This window comes from Ailuropoda melanoleuca, chromosome 12, assembly GCF_002007445.2.
Source record: "Ailuropoda melanoleuca isolate Jingjing chromosome 12, ASM200744v2, whole genome shotgun sequence".
Taxonomy (NCBI): domain Eukaryota; kingdom Metazoa; phylum Chordata; class Mammalia; order Carnivora; family Ursidae; genus Ailuropoda; species Ailuropoda melanoleuca.
The window spans coordinates 955814-968315 of record NC_048229.1 but is presented as its reverse complement, the minus strand read 5'-3'; the positions used below and the strand labels follow the sequence as shown (position 1 = coordinate 968315).

The 12502-nt window shown below is 58.7% G+C and overlaps 1 protein-coding gene across 2 annotated transcripts in view; it reads left to right on the top strand.

The window, feature by feature from the left end:
• The window catches only part of SFSWAP (splicing factor SWAP), a 67492-nt gene extending 59960 nt beyond the window's left edge, over nt 1-7532 (top strand). For both annotated transcript variants that reach the window (XM_019803757.2, XM_034639556.1), the window contains exons 16-18: nt 5815-5979; nt 6913-6985; nt 7195-7532. In XM_019803757.2, the coding sequence (XP_019659316.2) occupies nt 5815-5979; nt 6913-6985; nt 7195-7260 (304 nt within the window). In that variant the 3' untranslated portion in view covers nt 7261-7532. The remainder of the gene's footprint in view (nt 1-5814; nt 5980-6912; nt 6986-7194) is intronic.
• The last annotated feature ends 4970 nt before the right edge of the window (nt 7533-12502 follow it).

Sequence of the window (12502 nt, the reverse complement as noted above, 5' to 3'; positions counted from 1 at the left end):
AAAAATGCTTTATTAACTGAAAAGAAAGCAGAGGGGCGCCTGGGGGGCTCAGTCAGTGAAGCGTCTGCCTTCTGCTCAGGTCACGGTCTTGGGGTCCTGGGATCCCCGAGATCCGTGCTCAGCGGGGAGTCTGCCTCTCCCTCTGCCTGCTGCTCCCCCTGCTTGTGTGTGTGCGTGCGCTTTCTCTCTCTCATGAATAAATAAAGTTTAAACAAAAAACAGCAAAAATAAATAAATAAAATACTTGAAGCAACACTGAAAGAGCTGGGGACAGGCAGACAACCAGACCACGTGGACACGGAAACCGTACACAGCCACCGGCTCGTTCGCCCACTGAGCTGGCTCAGAAGCCCCAGAAGACTCCGATGGTGGAGAGTATGTTCCCTACCATGTGGCAGCGAGTCTAAAACCCTATAAAAGGATATCTGGAAAATCCCCAAATATCGGGAAGTTAACACATTTTTAAATTACCCATAGGTCAAAGACAAAATCACAAGGGAAAGAGGAAATATTTTTAAATGAATGACAGTAAAAATGTAACATAGCCAAATCAGTGGTGTACCGGTTTGCCTAGGAGGAAGTTAGTAGCTTTAAATGTTTGTATCAGGGAAGAAGAAAGCTCTAAAAATAATGATCTAATCTTCTATCTTAAGAAGCTAGAAAAAGAACAAATTAAACTCAATGTAGGTAGAAGCAAGGAAATAATAAAGGTAAGATCAGAAATCAAGAAAATACAAAAGCAAATCTTAAAATTTGTGTGGAACAAAAGATCCCAATGAGCCAAAGCAATCCGGAAAAACACCTGGTGGCATCACAGTGCTGGATTTCGACTACATTACAGGGCTGCAGTCAGCAAGAGAGCGTGGTCCTCGCTCGAAAACAGACACATGAGTCAGTGGAACAGAAGAGAGAACCCAGAAATGGACCCTCAACTCTACGGTCAACTAATCTTCGACAAAGCAGAAAAGACTACCCAGTGGGAAAATGACAGTCTCTTCCATAAATGGAAGTGGTGCTGGGAAAATGGGATAGCCACACATAGAAGAATGAAACTGGACCACTTTCTTACACCATACACAAACAAACTCAAAATGGATGAAAAGACCTCAGTGTGAGACAGGACTCCATCAGAACCCTAGAGGAGAACACAGGCAGCACCCTCTGTGACCTCGGCCACAGCAACTTCTTGCTGGACACGTCTCCAAAGGCAAGGGAGACAAAGGCAAAGATGAACTACTGGGACTTCATCAAGATAAAAAGCTTCTGCACAGCGAAGGAGACAGTCGACAAAACCAAAAGACAGCAGACAGAATGGGAGGAGATATTTGCAACTGTCTTCTCAGGTAAAGGGCTAGCTAGCATCCATAATCTAGAAAGAACGTATCAACCTCAACACCCAGAAAACAAATAACCCAGTCAAGAAATGGGCAGAAGACATGAACAGACATTTCTCCGGAGAAGACACACAAATGGCCAACAGACACGTGAAAAAATGCTCCACGTCACTCGGCATCAGGGAAATACAGATCAAAACCACACTGATCCCACCTCACACCAGTCAGAGTGGCTAAAATTAACGAGTCAGGAAACGACCGATGTTGGCGAGGGTGAGGAGAAAGGGGAAACTTCCTACACTGTTGGTGGGAATGCAAGCTGGTGCAGCTGTTCTGGAAAACAGTGTGGAGGTTCCTCAAACAGTTAAAAATAAAACTTCCCTACAACCCAGCAATTGAACTACTAGGTATTTACCCCAGAGATAAAGATGTAGTGATCTGAAGGGGCACCTGCACCCCAATGTTCATAGCAGCCATGTCCACAACAGCCGAACTGTGGAAAGAGCCCAGATGTTCACCAACAGATGAATGGATAAAGAAGATGTGGTTCATATATACAATGGACTATTACTCAGCCATCAGAAAGGAATGAAATCTTGCCATTTGCAGTGACATGGATGGAACTACAGGGTATTACGCTAGTGAAACAGAGAAAGACAGTTATCGTATGATTTCACTCATGTGGAATTATAGAAACAAAACAGACCCACAGATACAGAGAACAGGGGGCACAGGAATGAAGGAGTCCTGGGGACTAGCATAGGGAGTCCAGTCAGAGGTGTTGGTGACAGATGGCAGGTGCACTTGTGAGCACAGCGTCACACACTCGTGCAGTCACTGTGGTAGCCGGGAACTACTGTGTGTCATCTGTACTTGGCTTTTTTTTTTAAGGGGGGGGAGAAAATAGAAAACTAACGGTAGAACTGAAAGATGGTTCTTTAAAAATAATAAAAAATCGATGTCTTCATTTAGATTGATCAAGAATGAAAGAGCCTACAGACATTAAAAGGAAAATAAGGGAGTTTTTTTCTAGTTAATTTGACAACTTGGGTGAAATGGACAAATTCCTTGAAAGATAGAAGTGAGCACACTGACAGCAGAAGAAATAGAAAATCCAGGTAGCTTTTCTGCCAAAGCATTTATGTATCATTTAAAACCACGGAAGTCCAGGCCCTAGATGGCTTTCATCATGAAACTGTAACAAATGTTCAGGGGAGACGAGAGACCAGTTTATAGACCGTCTGGAAAGGACTCAGGGAACACTTAGCAGCTCGTGCCGTGAGGCTCCACGGCCGTGGCTCCTGAAGATGCGGGTTGGCGGGTGTGGGCGTGTGCGGAGGGGTGTGCATGCAGAGGGGCGCATGTGTTCACAAACCGAAACACTCAAGAACACAAGTGCAGAGAACCTACAGAGGGTCCTGTGATCCGCGCCCAGCAGCGTAGGACAAGGAGACGCGTCCCGACCAAGTGGATCTGTCTCAGGACTGAGGTTCATTAACGTCCACGAGCAGCCCTTGTAATTCCCTGTATTCACAGAGTAAATGAGGACAATCCCAGGACGTCCCAGCAGGTGCAGGAGAGCTGTTTGACACACTCTTCACCTGTTTACTAAAAAGGAAACCAGGAGACACAGAGCCCTGAGCAAAGGGAGTGGAAGGAAGCATCTGGCGGTGATGGGGCACACTCGCCGCCCCCCAGGCCAGCAGCTGGGTGGCCCAGGCAGCAGGGCGAGAATGGGGGAAAGGCGTAAAGACTGGAAAAGAAGTGCTTCCTGTCACGTTCCAGCCTGGAACAGTTGGGAAGGTGACGCATAACCGTATCCGATTAACGAGCTACTTACGGGTAGATGACTTCTCTACACTGAAAGCCACAAATGTTTCCAAGAAGAATTCTAAGAACCTTAAGGACACAGCCCACATGCGTGGATGGGAGGTCAGTGTCCCTCGGGTTTCTTCTCCCCAAAGTGACCTGGCCACACCGCACCACCCCGGGAGGACTCCATGGCGTTTTGTAGAAACGGGCAAACGGAAACTCAGGTCTGTGCAGAAACGCGGAGGACCTGGAGTAGCCACAACGGTCTTGCGGAAGAACAGGGTTGGAGGACGCTCACTGCCAGTTCGGACTCACGGGGAGCCACCAGGTAAGACCGTGAGTGGACACCCTGAAACGGCAAGGATGCCGAGCAGTCGGGGAGGAAAGCTTTGCCGCGAAACTCGCGCCAGCAGCCGGCTGTCCGAACGGAAGAAAAGAGGCATGTTCTGCGGACACACGGCTGACCTCCGGGAGGGTCACAGAGTCCCCGCTGAAGGCCCCGCGGGTGCGGAAAACCCCGCCAGAAGGTAGGAGAGGGGGGAGCGTGAGTGCGCTGACGTTCACTGAGAGTCACAGCGAAGAGCGTGAGTAGACGGGCCGCACGCCTCTGACAAGGGCCCCGTGTCGCTTCCAGACAGAAACGGCCTGACTGAGGAGCGGGCAGGTGACTCCAAAGACAGTTCACGAAACAGTCCATGGACGTAGTCCACGGACACGGCCTCTGAAGTGCAGCCGAGCGCGCTAGCCTCTATCAGGTTCAGCACAGCTCGGCTGGCAACGGGGGCCGTGGGGTGGCTTCCTGAGACGCCGAGCACTGGCTCCGCCACCCCGTGGTCCGTCGCGCTGTTCACCCGCTGGGAACATTTGACCACAGAAGCACCTGAGTTGTCATTGCCGCAGTGGGCAACAGCATACACGTCTGTTCCTGGGAGAGAGCACACGTGTGCTGGCGGGTCGCACGTGCTGATGCTTCGGCAGCAGAAAGAAGTAGACCGGGACGTGGCTTTTGTGGACGAGCGACGGGAGCCAGACACGGGAGTGCAGCACTGTGTGATCCTGCGTCCGTGACGTTTTCATCGATGGGACGGAAATCAGAGCAGCGGTTACCTGTGATGGTGGGAAGGGGGTCCACATGACCGGAGGCGGCAGGGACAGTACTTTCTAGAACGATGGGTGGTGCCTGGTCACGAGAGGAGTGTGGGTGTCATCGTGTCGGTGCTCACCATCGGCATCTGACAGCACTTAAGATTGTCGTGTTTCTGTGAGGCGCAGCTCAGTTGTTTCTGGAGGAATGAATCACTGAATCCCTGAAGCGAATGCTGAGGCAGTTTGTCGTGTGACGCGCTGTGTTCAGACTGAGCCGGGATGGCTCACCTGCCGTTCCCCCGTTCACGTGGGCAGCCAGGGACTCCACCGGGCTTGGACTGTTGTCACACGCTACAGAACGTTTCTGTGACTTTGCTGCTTTCTCTGAAATGTTTACAGACAAAACCGCACACAAGCTTTGCAGCTCAGAAAGCAGGTGTGTGGTGCGGCTTCCACGTCTGTGTGTCCAGTGCGGGGCGCAGCGTTTCCATCCCTGGACCTCTTCTCCCCGCTGGCCGAGTGGGAGCTGCCGGGCTGCACCCCGCGGGCTGGCTCCTTGTTACCACGGCGGAGGGGGGGCGCCCGAGCCGCTCGGGAGTATCCGATGGCTCCATCAGTGCGCATGTGTGCCTTTGCGCAAGAGCACCGGGAGGGGGGCTGGGGGCAGGGCGAGCGGGCGTGTGGACAGGCCCTGGGTGTCCCCGGGTCGGGAAGGGTCTTGTGAGCCGCTCTGCATCTCAGAGGCGCCGAGCGGAGTGGGCTGTGCAGGGCTGGCCCTGGACGTTGAGCTCCGTGAAGGCACGCAGACTCCCGCCGGCGTGAGGTCCCGTCACCCACGGGACCCACATGGGTACGTGTGATGGTCTCATGATGGCACTCGCCGCCACAGACCCTCTAGAAAGTACTCGGTCTCCCATGGGTCTCCCGTCCGTCGTGTGTGATGGGGCACAGTTTCCAAACAGAGAAAGCAGAGGGGCCACGAGCACGGAGGCCCAGCGCCTGTCTGGACCACGCTCACTCTGACTTCCTGCGTATATTCTCTTAAATGTTCTCTGGGGAGTCACAGGAGGGTCACAGGGCAGGGTGTGCGCAGGAGCTTTGCAGGCTGGGGTCTGGAAGTGGACGAGGGACGTGGGCAGTGCACTGCTGGGCGAGCAGGGACGGGCTTTGCAGTCCCAGGAAGCACAGGTCAGGGAGCGGGAGCTGCCGTGCACGCGGCCCTCGGCTGGGACCCTCCGCATCTCTCGCTACAAGTCCTCGCACGTCAGCGGACGCGGAGACGCGGTGTGAACGGTGCTTGGTGGTTCTCCTTAGGGTTTTTAAATGCAGATAAAGTACTCACCGTGTTTCAAACCCCATAGGCCTCTTGAAACGGGGGACAGACCTCCTCCGGGGGGTGGCCTGCCTTCACTTGTGTGTGACTTTTGCTGCGTCTGTTAGTTGTGAGCTAAATAAAACGTGCGTAGCTTCTGGAAGGAGTTACTGCCGTGCACAGCCGAACCCGCCAGCTGTCCCTTGGGACACACTCAGACCCGTCCTCCAGAGCCTGCTGTGTCTTTGTCTGAAACCACTCTCCTCGCAGAAGCCCCCACGAGAAGAAGAAGAAAAGACGCTCACGGTCACGGGCCGAGGCCAAGGCTGGGTCCCGGTCGGCGTCCCCGAGCAAGCAGGCCACACGCCGGCACACGGCCCACTCGGCCAGCATCTCTCCCGTGGAGAGTCGGGGCTCCAGCCAGGAGCGCTCCAGGTAAGCCCGCCCTGAGCCCGGCCTGGGCCTGCCCGCCTTGGGAGCGCCACCGCGGCCCCAGCTCTAGGCAGAGGGAGTCCCCGAGCAGCCGGCCTCTCCGTGGCTGGCCCTGGGGTGGGCTGGCCGCCTCCCCCGGTGCTGGCTGGAGGTCTCCCCGCTGTCTGATCCACTGGGAGATGGTGCCTTAGTGTGACTGCGGCCGTTCTGAAACCACGGACAATGGCGCCTTCTGGGGAGGGCACGGCCCCGGCCGCACAGCCCAGCGTGATCACGGGCAAGGCAGGGATGGGGGTCCGCGTGATCCCCTCAGTCACACCACGCACCCCAGGCCTCAGAAGTCCGCAGTTGAACCGGCGCTGGCTGTCATGCGAGCCCGCAGGGCCGGCAGCGTAGATGTCCGTGTCCCCGTCGCCCGTGGCTGTCAGGAAGCAGGTGCCAGATCCCCCGGCTGCCGCCCACCCACACCTGGCGGGGCTGTAGAGCGGGTGGTTCGGGAACCAGGCTCACACGTCGGTTACAGACCCGCTGCCTTCGTCTGTGGGTCGCGGGCTCCGGAAGTAGGCGCACAGCTCACTGGAGATGGGCCAGAACCTAGGACGCGGAGTGTGTGAAGGTGAAGGTGGACGCGTGCACGTGGCGGCCCCGGAGGCCAGAGTCCCGCACGCCACCCGGAGCGCCCGCCCTCCGTGGGGTCGCGGCTCCGGCTGCTCCTGCTTCTGTCCTCATCTTCACTACGTGGGGCTCACGGGGCCTCCCGGGGGAATGTGTTCCGAGTTAGGCTGGATTTTGTAAAATACTCAGACGTCTGTGACGTGAGACGTGAAGGCAGCACACGTACCTAGAGCGTTGGCCTGTTGTTTAAAGGCGGTGACAACACTACGACGGCACGTCTAGGTATTTGTTAAGCATGTGACCTCTCTTTGCTCACATTAGGGGAGTTTCTCAGGAAAAAGACGGCCAGATCTCCTCGGCAATTGTGTCCTCCGTGCAGAGCAAAATAACTCAGGTAAAGCGGCTGCGCCCCCCCCCCATCAGGGGGCCGGTTTTCCCTCGGCACCCCCATCCCGCCCCCACCAGCGGGCCCTGACCCTGGAGGGCTGTGGGATCCCCGTGGCGGGCCTTCCCGCCGACACGGTCGGGGGCACTCCGGGACCCGCGGTTCGCGTGCGGGTCTGAGCGGGAAGCCACAGGGACCCCGTGCATCTCTCCGTGCAGGATCTCATGGCCAAAGTGAGGGCAATGCTCGCCGCTTCCAAGAACATGCAGACCAGTGCCTCCTGAGACGTGGCGTCGCGCCGGCCCAGCGCCCGGGGTGTGGGGGCCAGAGAGCCTAGTAGCTTCCGCGTGCGCAGACCCATCCAATTCCGTCCACGTTCTCCCCCAGGGACTCCCCTGGGCAGTTGGTGGTTTTTGTAAATTAATTTTTGATGACATTTTCAGTTTAAGATTTTTGACCAGCAGTCTCTTACTTGTATATTTGTAAATAATATCATGTTTCTGTGAAAATGTATTATCAAATAAAATCGGAGGAAAACACCTTTTCTAGCTAGCGACTGTGGGGCGGTTTCTTCCTTGTTTGGCCTGTAAGTGTATTTTTACCATTTGTCGTCTGTCACGGGACTCCCGTCGCGTCCTTACAGAGGCGGCGGCCGGGCGGCCATGTGTGAACAGCACCCCCGGCCCAGGCAGCACCAGGAGCAGACACCCACAGTCTGTCCTGAGCGTCCCCCTCGTCCCCTGCGTCCCCTAGACGGACAGGGCTGAGCAGCACTGCCCAGCTTGGCCCCCTGGTTCCCGGCACTAGACGGGCGTCTCCCTCGGGCCGGAACAGGCAGACTCGCTGCCTCTCCCGGGGAGTCGGGCCACCGTGGGCACCAGCGGGCAGGCTTGCACGGGAGACACTGTTTCTGCCCTGGGTTTTAGTCCAAACACCAAACATAAGGACTTGCCGGCCTGGCCGTGGTCCGGGGTTCGAGCACTGTTGCCGCCCTGCAGCGAGAGCGCTCTGCTCGTCGCACACCCCACCACGCCCGCGGCCTGGTGCCGTCTCCCCTCCCCAGTCACACTGGTGTCCTTCACTGGAACGTGCCGGATGCGGCCTGATGGCGGCTTCACCTGCAGAGCGTGTCCCCGGCTGTGCAAGGACGGGTGCGGCTTGGAGTTTGCTGGGAACACCTGCCGTCCAGAAGGCCCTTCCCCAACGTGTCCACATGTCCTGGCGCGCCCTCCCCCGGCGCTGTGACCTCAGACGCTGCTATCTCTGCTGCATCATTTCTGAATTAGGGGGGAGACGGAGCAGCTGCTCTTAGATGGAAACATCCATTTGTATTTTTTTCTGCCTTGGCCACCTGTTACTCTCGAGCGTCTTACCGCGTCCCGGTGCTCCGAATGTTCTGGTGAGCCCTTTCTTCACGATTTATTTTTAAATACTTTTCTTCCAATTTGTCCCTTGTCTTTGGTCATGGGTTATGTACAGACATTGCTTTTATAGGTAGCCCTTTGTTTTTCTTACGGCCTTGGGCAGGCCCGTGCGAGCTGCCGGCAAATCCGCCTTGTCCCTCGTTGCTTGTTCGCGGGCACTGTTTACACAGGCTGCGTTGGGCTGTGTCATTTCTGCTTGAAGGAGCCAGAAGCGAGTGTGGGAGGGGAGGGCGTCGCGGGGGCCGCTCAGCACCGGGCATGTGTCCCCAGCTGTGCCTGTGGCTGGACATGGCATCTGGGCACGTGGCGGGGCCACCTCGCACCTGGGTGCCACAGCTTTGCACGGACACTAGCGGGCGCGCCCCGGGGTTCCCACCCAGACAGGAGCGGGCCGTGGGTTTTGTGCTTGGGGGCGCGCCACACGAGGGGACGTGAGGAAGACCCCACAGGGGGCTTCCTGGCCCGTGGGATTCTGTGTCCGGGCCAGGCTGCTGCAGCTTGTCTGGCTGCACAGATGGAGGACACACGTGGGGCACCTTCCAGGTCCCCTGGCTGAGCTCTCCTCACCTGCGCTTGCCGCAGTGGAGATACTGGGACGCGGGACTTGGCGCGGGGCGTGCGGTGCCTGTTTCTGTGCGGGTGACGCCTCCGTCGTTCCGCGCCACCACCGCTGACCCCGTGTGCCAGCCCCAGGTGTCGTGCTCTGTGGCGACGGGAGGCGTCGGGTAACCACACCAGCCCTGCCCTCCCAGTCTGGGCCCCCGATGACACGCCGGATGGCTTCCGTGCCATCCGCCACAGAAGACGCGGCCATCGGCGTTGGGGCAAGAGTTTTTCCCCCTTGAAAAGATTCTCTCATAATGAATTTGCAGTATTTTTACTGAATTATTTTTAGGACTCTTAAAGTGCGCTAATAAAACTGTTCTCCCAAACCTCTTCCCGCCTGTTTGCAGTACGCCTGTCGTGCCTCGGGTCCCGCGTTCCCCCCCCCCCNCCCCCCCCCCCCCGTGCCCTGTGTCCGCGGATTCCCAGGAGACCGGAGCTGTGGGCGGGCGGCGGGAAGGACGGCGGGCCCCCCCACCCCTCCCCCACTGTCCTCACGCACGAGGTGGCGCATCCCGCCCGCTTCCTGTCTGGTTGGCGCTTACCGTGTGCCTTGGAGCTATTTCGTGTCTGTACGTGAACATCCCCTTTATTGTCTTCTTAATAAACAGCGCAGATCAACTGTAGACCTGCGTAAACATGAGGACTGCTCCGCCGTTAGGCCCCGACCCCAGCCTGGTCCGCGCGTCGCGACCGGAGGGCCGGAGCTGATGTGTGTGAGGAACCGAAGTCCACACTGTCTTCAGATCGCCTTCTTTTCTGCCCGTCCCCACCCCCCACCCCCCGCATCCTCAGTCTGCGGGGTAAAGCCGGTGGAGCAGGTCCTCCGCCAGGGGCCTGGAGCGCCAGACACAGCCCCGGCCGGCCCAGCCCCTGCAGCCGTGGCAGCTCCCCGGGACGGACGGGCACTGGCGGCCCAGGCTGGGGGGACAGGCGTGCGAGCCACCAGAGCCCGTGAGCTGCAGCCCTTCTCGGGCTTTCCAGGATTCAAGCTCTGGCCCAGGCTTTTGGTGGGCGCGGCGCAGCGTGGCCCCCAGGCAGGAGTGGACGAAGCCAGTGGGGACAGGCCAGCCCCCACAGGATATCGGGTGCTGCTGCCCAAAGACCATGCAAAGGATGCAGGCCTCCAGGAACCAACGGTTCACCCCGTTGTCCAAGAAACCAGACCTCCACGGGCTTCTCGGCCTTCACAGGACTTGACGGCTGGACGGCTGACACCATCTTTCCATCATAAAGAGGTGTGGGGCCAGCATAGAGCAAGCTCTGTGGAGAGGGTGGAGCAAGGGGGCATCTCCAAGGAGGTGACACAGGGACAGTGACCCGATAGAAGGAAGGCGGCAGGGGAGGGTGCTGTGGGACTCTGGACAGCTGGTGCAAAGGTCCTGAGGTAGGAATGTGCCTGAGTGAGAGAGGGAGAGGAGGGAGGTCAGGGGCTCCAGCCAGTTTAGGGGAGAGGGTGGGAACGAGGAGACTGGGCAGGCCCCGCAGACTGCGCGAGCAGCGGTGACCTGTCTCCCAAGTGCAACGGGGGCCCCTGACGGCTGAGGCAGGCGGCCCTGACTCCCATTGAAGGAACAGCCTGTAGCAAGGCAGGGTGTGTGCAGGGGCACGTAGGAGGCTTGACAGTGCCCTGGGAGATGCCCATCCCCTCAGTTCTGAGGTTTGAGGCCCACGTGCGGCCCGTGCGGGGCTCCTGCCAGACACTCGGAGGGAGACGCTGCTCTGGCGGCTGGTGCCGTCCATCCGCGGAGCTCCTGGTCCTGCGGCTGCCCCCCCACCCTGCTCCCTTCTCAGGACACAGTCCCGGATTCGGCCGCCCAGGTAAGCCAGCACGGTCTCATACCGAGGTCCTCACCCGGGGTTCCGTCTGCAGCGGCCCTTCTTCCAGATGAGCTCGCATTCTCTGGCTGGGCTGAAATGAATCTGAATCTGGGGGACACCATTCGCCGCATTTCAGGGGCCGTGGAAGGAAACCTCGAGACCGCAGAGTAGCCGCTGTAGCTCCCAGGAGCGCTGGGGTGAGTGGGGTGCAGCCTTCCCGGCCGGCTGGGCTCCTCCAGGCACCGGCTAGGAAAGAGCGTGTCTCATGGGCCTTGTCTCCCTGGCCCCAGGATGACCCCCGACCCGGTCTCCCTGGGACGACGCCCCCGACCCCGTCTGCCCGGATGACGCCCCCGACCCCGTCTGCCCCGGCCCCAGGATGACACTCCCGGAGCCGAGCCGGGCTCCCCACCAACACGTGTTCACCTGACACTCTTCTATCCCCTGCGCTCAGTGGGATAGAGCTGATCCGTGTTTCCCTTCCCCTAAATTGGAAACAAAGTGTCCACGATACAGCAGCACGTCCTGGTTCGCTGGCCACACTGTTCCTTCTGGAAGCCGTACGACGTCCCCACGCTTCTCAGACTTGATGGCACATGGAAACTCGGCTTTTTTCAGCTCCACAAGGTGCGGGTCACACGGGTCCGAGGGCAGGGGCAGACATGCAGGGCGCCCCCACCAGCTCTGGGGCCTGGAGCTGCCCTGACTCCCCTGGGGTGAGCGCACCCCCACGTGGTCACAGCGTCTTCATAGATGGGCGCTGCCATCGCTGCCATCCTATTCCAGAACATTCCAGCTCCCCCAGATGAACAGTCGCTCCCCACCCCTCCCCCAGCCCCTCGTGACCAGTCGGCAAGTACCATCCCTGGACGTGCCTGCTCTGGGCCATTCCCACTCCGCTGGCAGACTCCTGCCACAGGGCCTGCCTCTCTAGCCCGCGGCCAGTGTCACACGGGCACCACGGTGGGTGCGCCCCCCCCCCCGGGCATCCATCCAGGGCCGGTGGACACCCTGCAGCCGCTGCGAGCGACGCTGCGGGGACACTCACGTGCCAGGCTCTGTACGACCTAGGCGCTCCGCTTCGGGTCTTCGTAAATTGGGGGAAATCTCGGTGCCCCTGCACCCACGGGGTAGGGGGTGGGGTCCGAGGCCGGGAGGAGAGACCGGCCAGGGGCGGGGAGGGGCACGGAGCTGGGGGGCGGGGGACGCAGCCTGGGCACGGGGCCCAGCCCTGGAACTGAGGTGCGGCGCGGGTGTGAGGAGCTGGGATTTGTCTCCAAGTGCAACGGGGACACCACCCGGGGACCCCGGCTCCCCACACCCCTTTGCTCCCTGGAGCCCTCCATGCTGGGCCCTGCTGCGCGATCTCACACGCTCCCTCGGGGCTGAACTGTCCCCCCAAACCCACAGCGTTGAGCCCGGACCCCCGGTTTCCACGGGATGTGACTGTGTGTGCAGGGTGACGGGTGAAGTGGTCCCCCCGGTGAGCCTGTCCCACAGGACTGAGTCCCCGCGGACAGCAGAGCAGGACGCAGACGCGCACGGGGCACCATCCCTGAGGACGCGGCAGAAGACGGAGCCTGCAGCTCGGGGCGGGGGTAAAAAAAAAAAAAAAAAAAAAAAAAAAAAAAAAAAAAAAAAAAAAAAAAAAAAAAAAAAAAAAAAAAAAAAAAAAAAA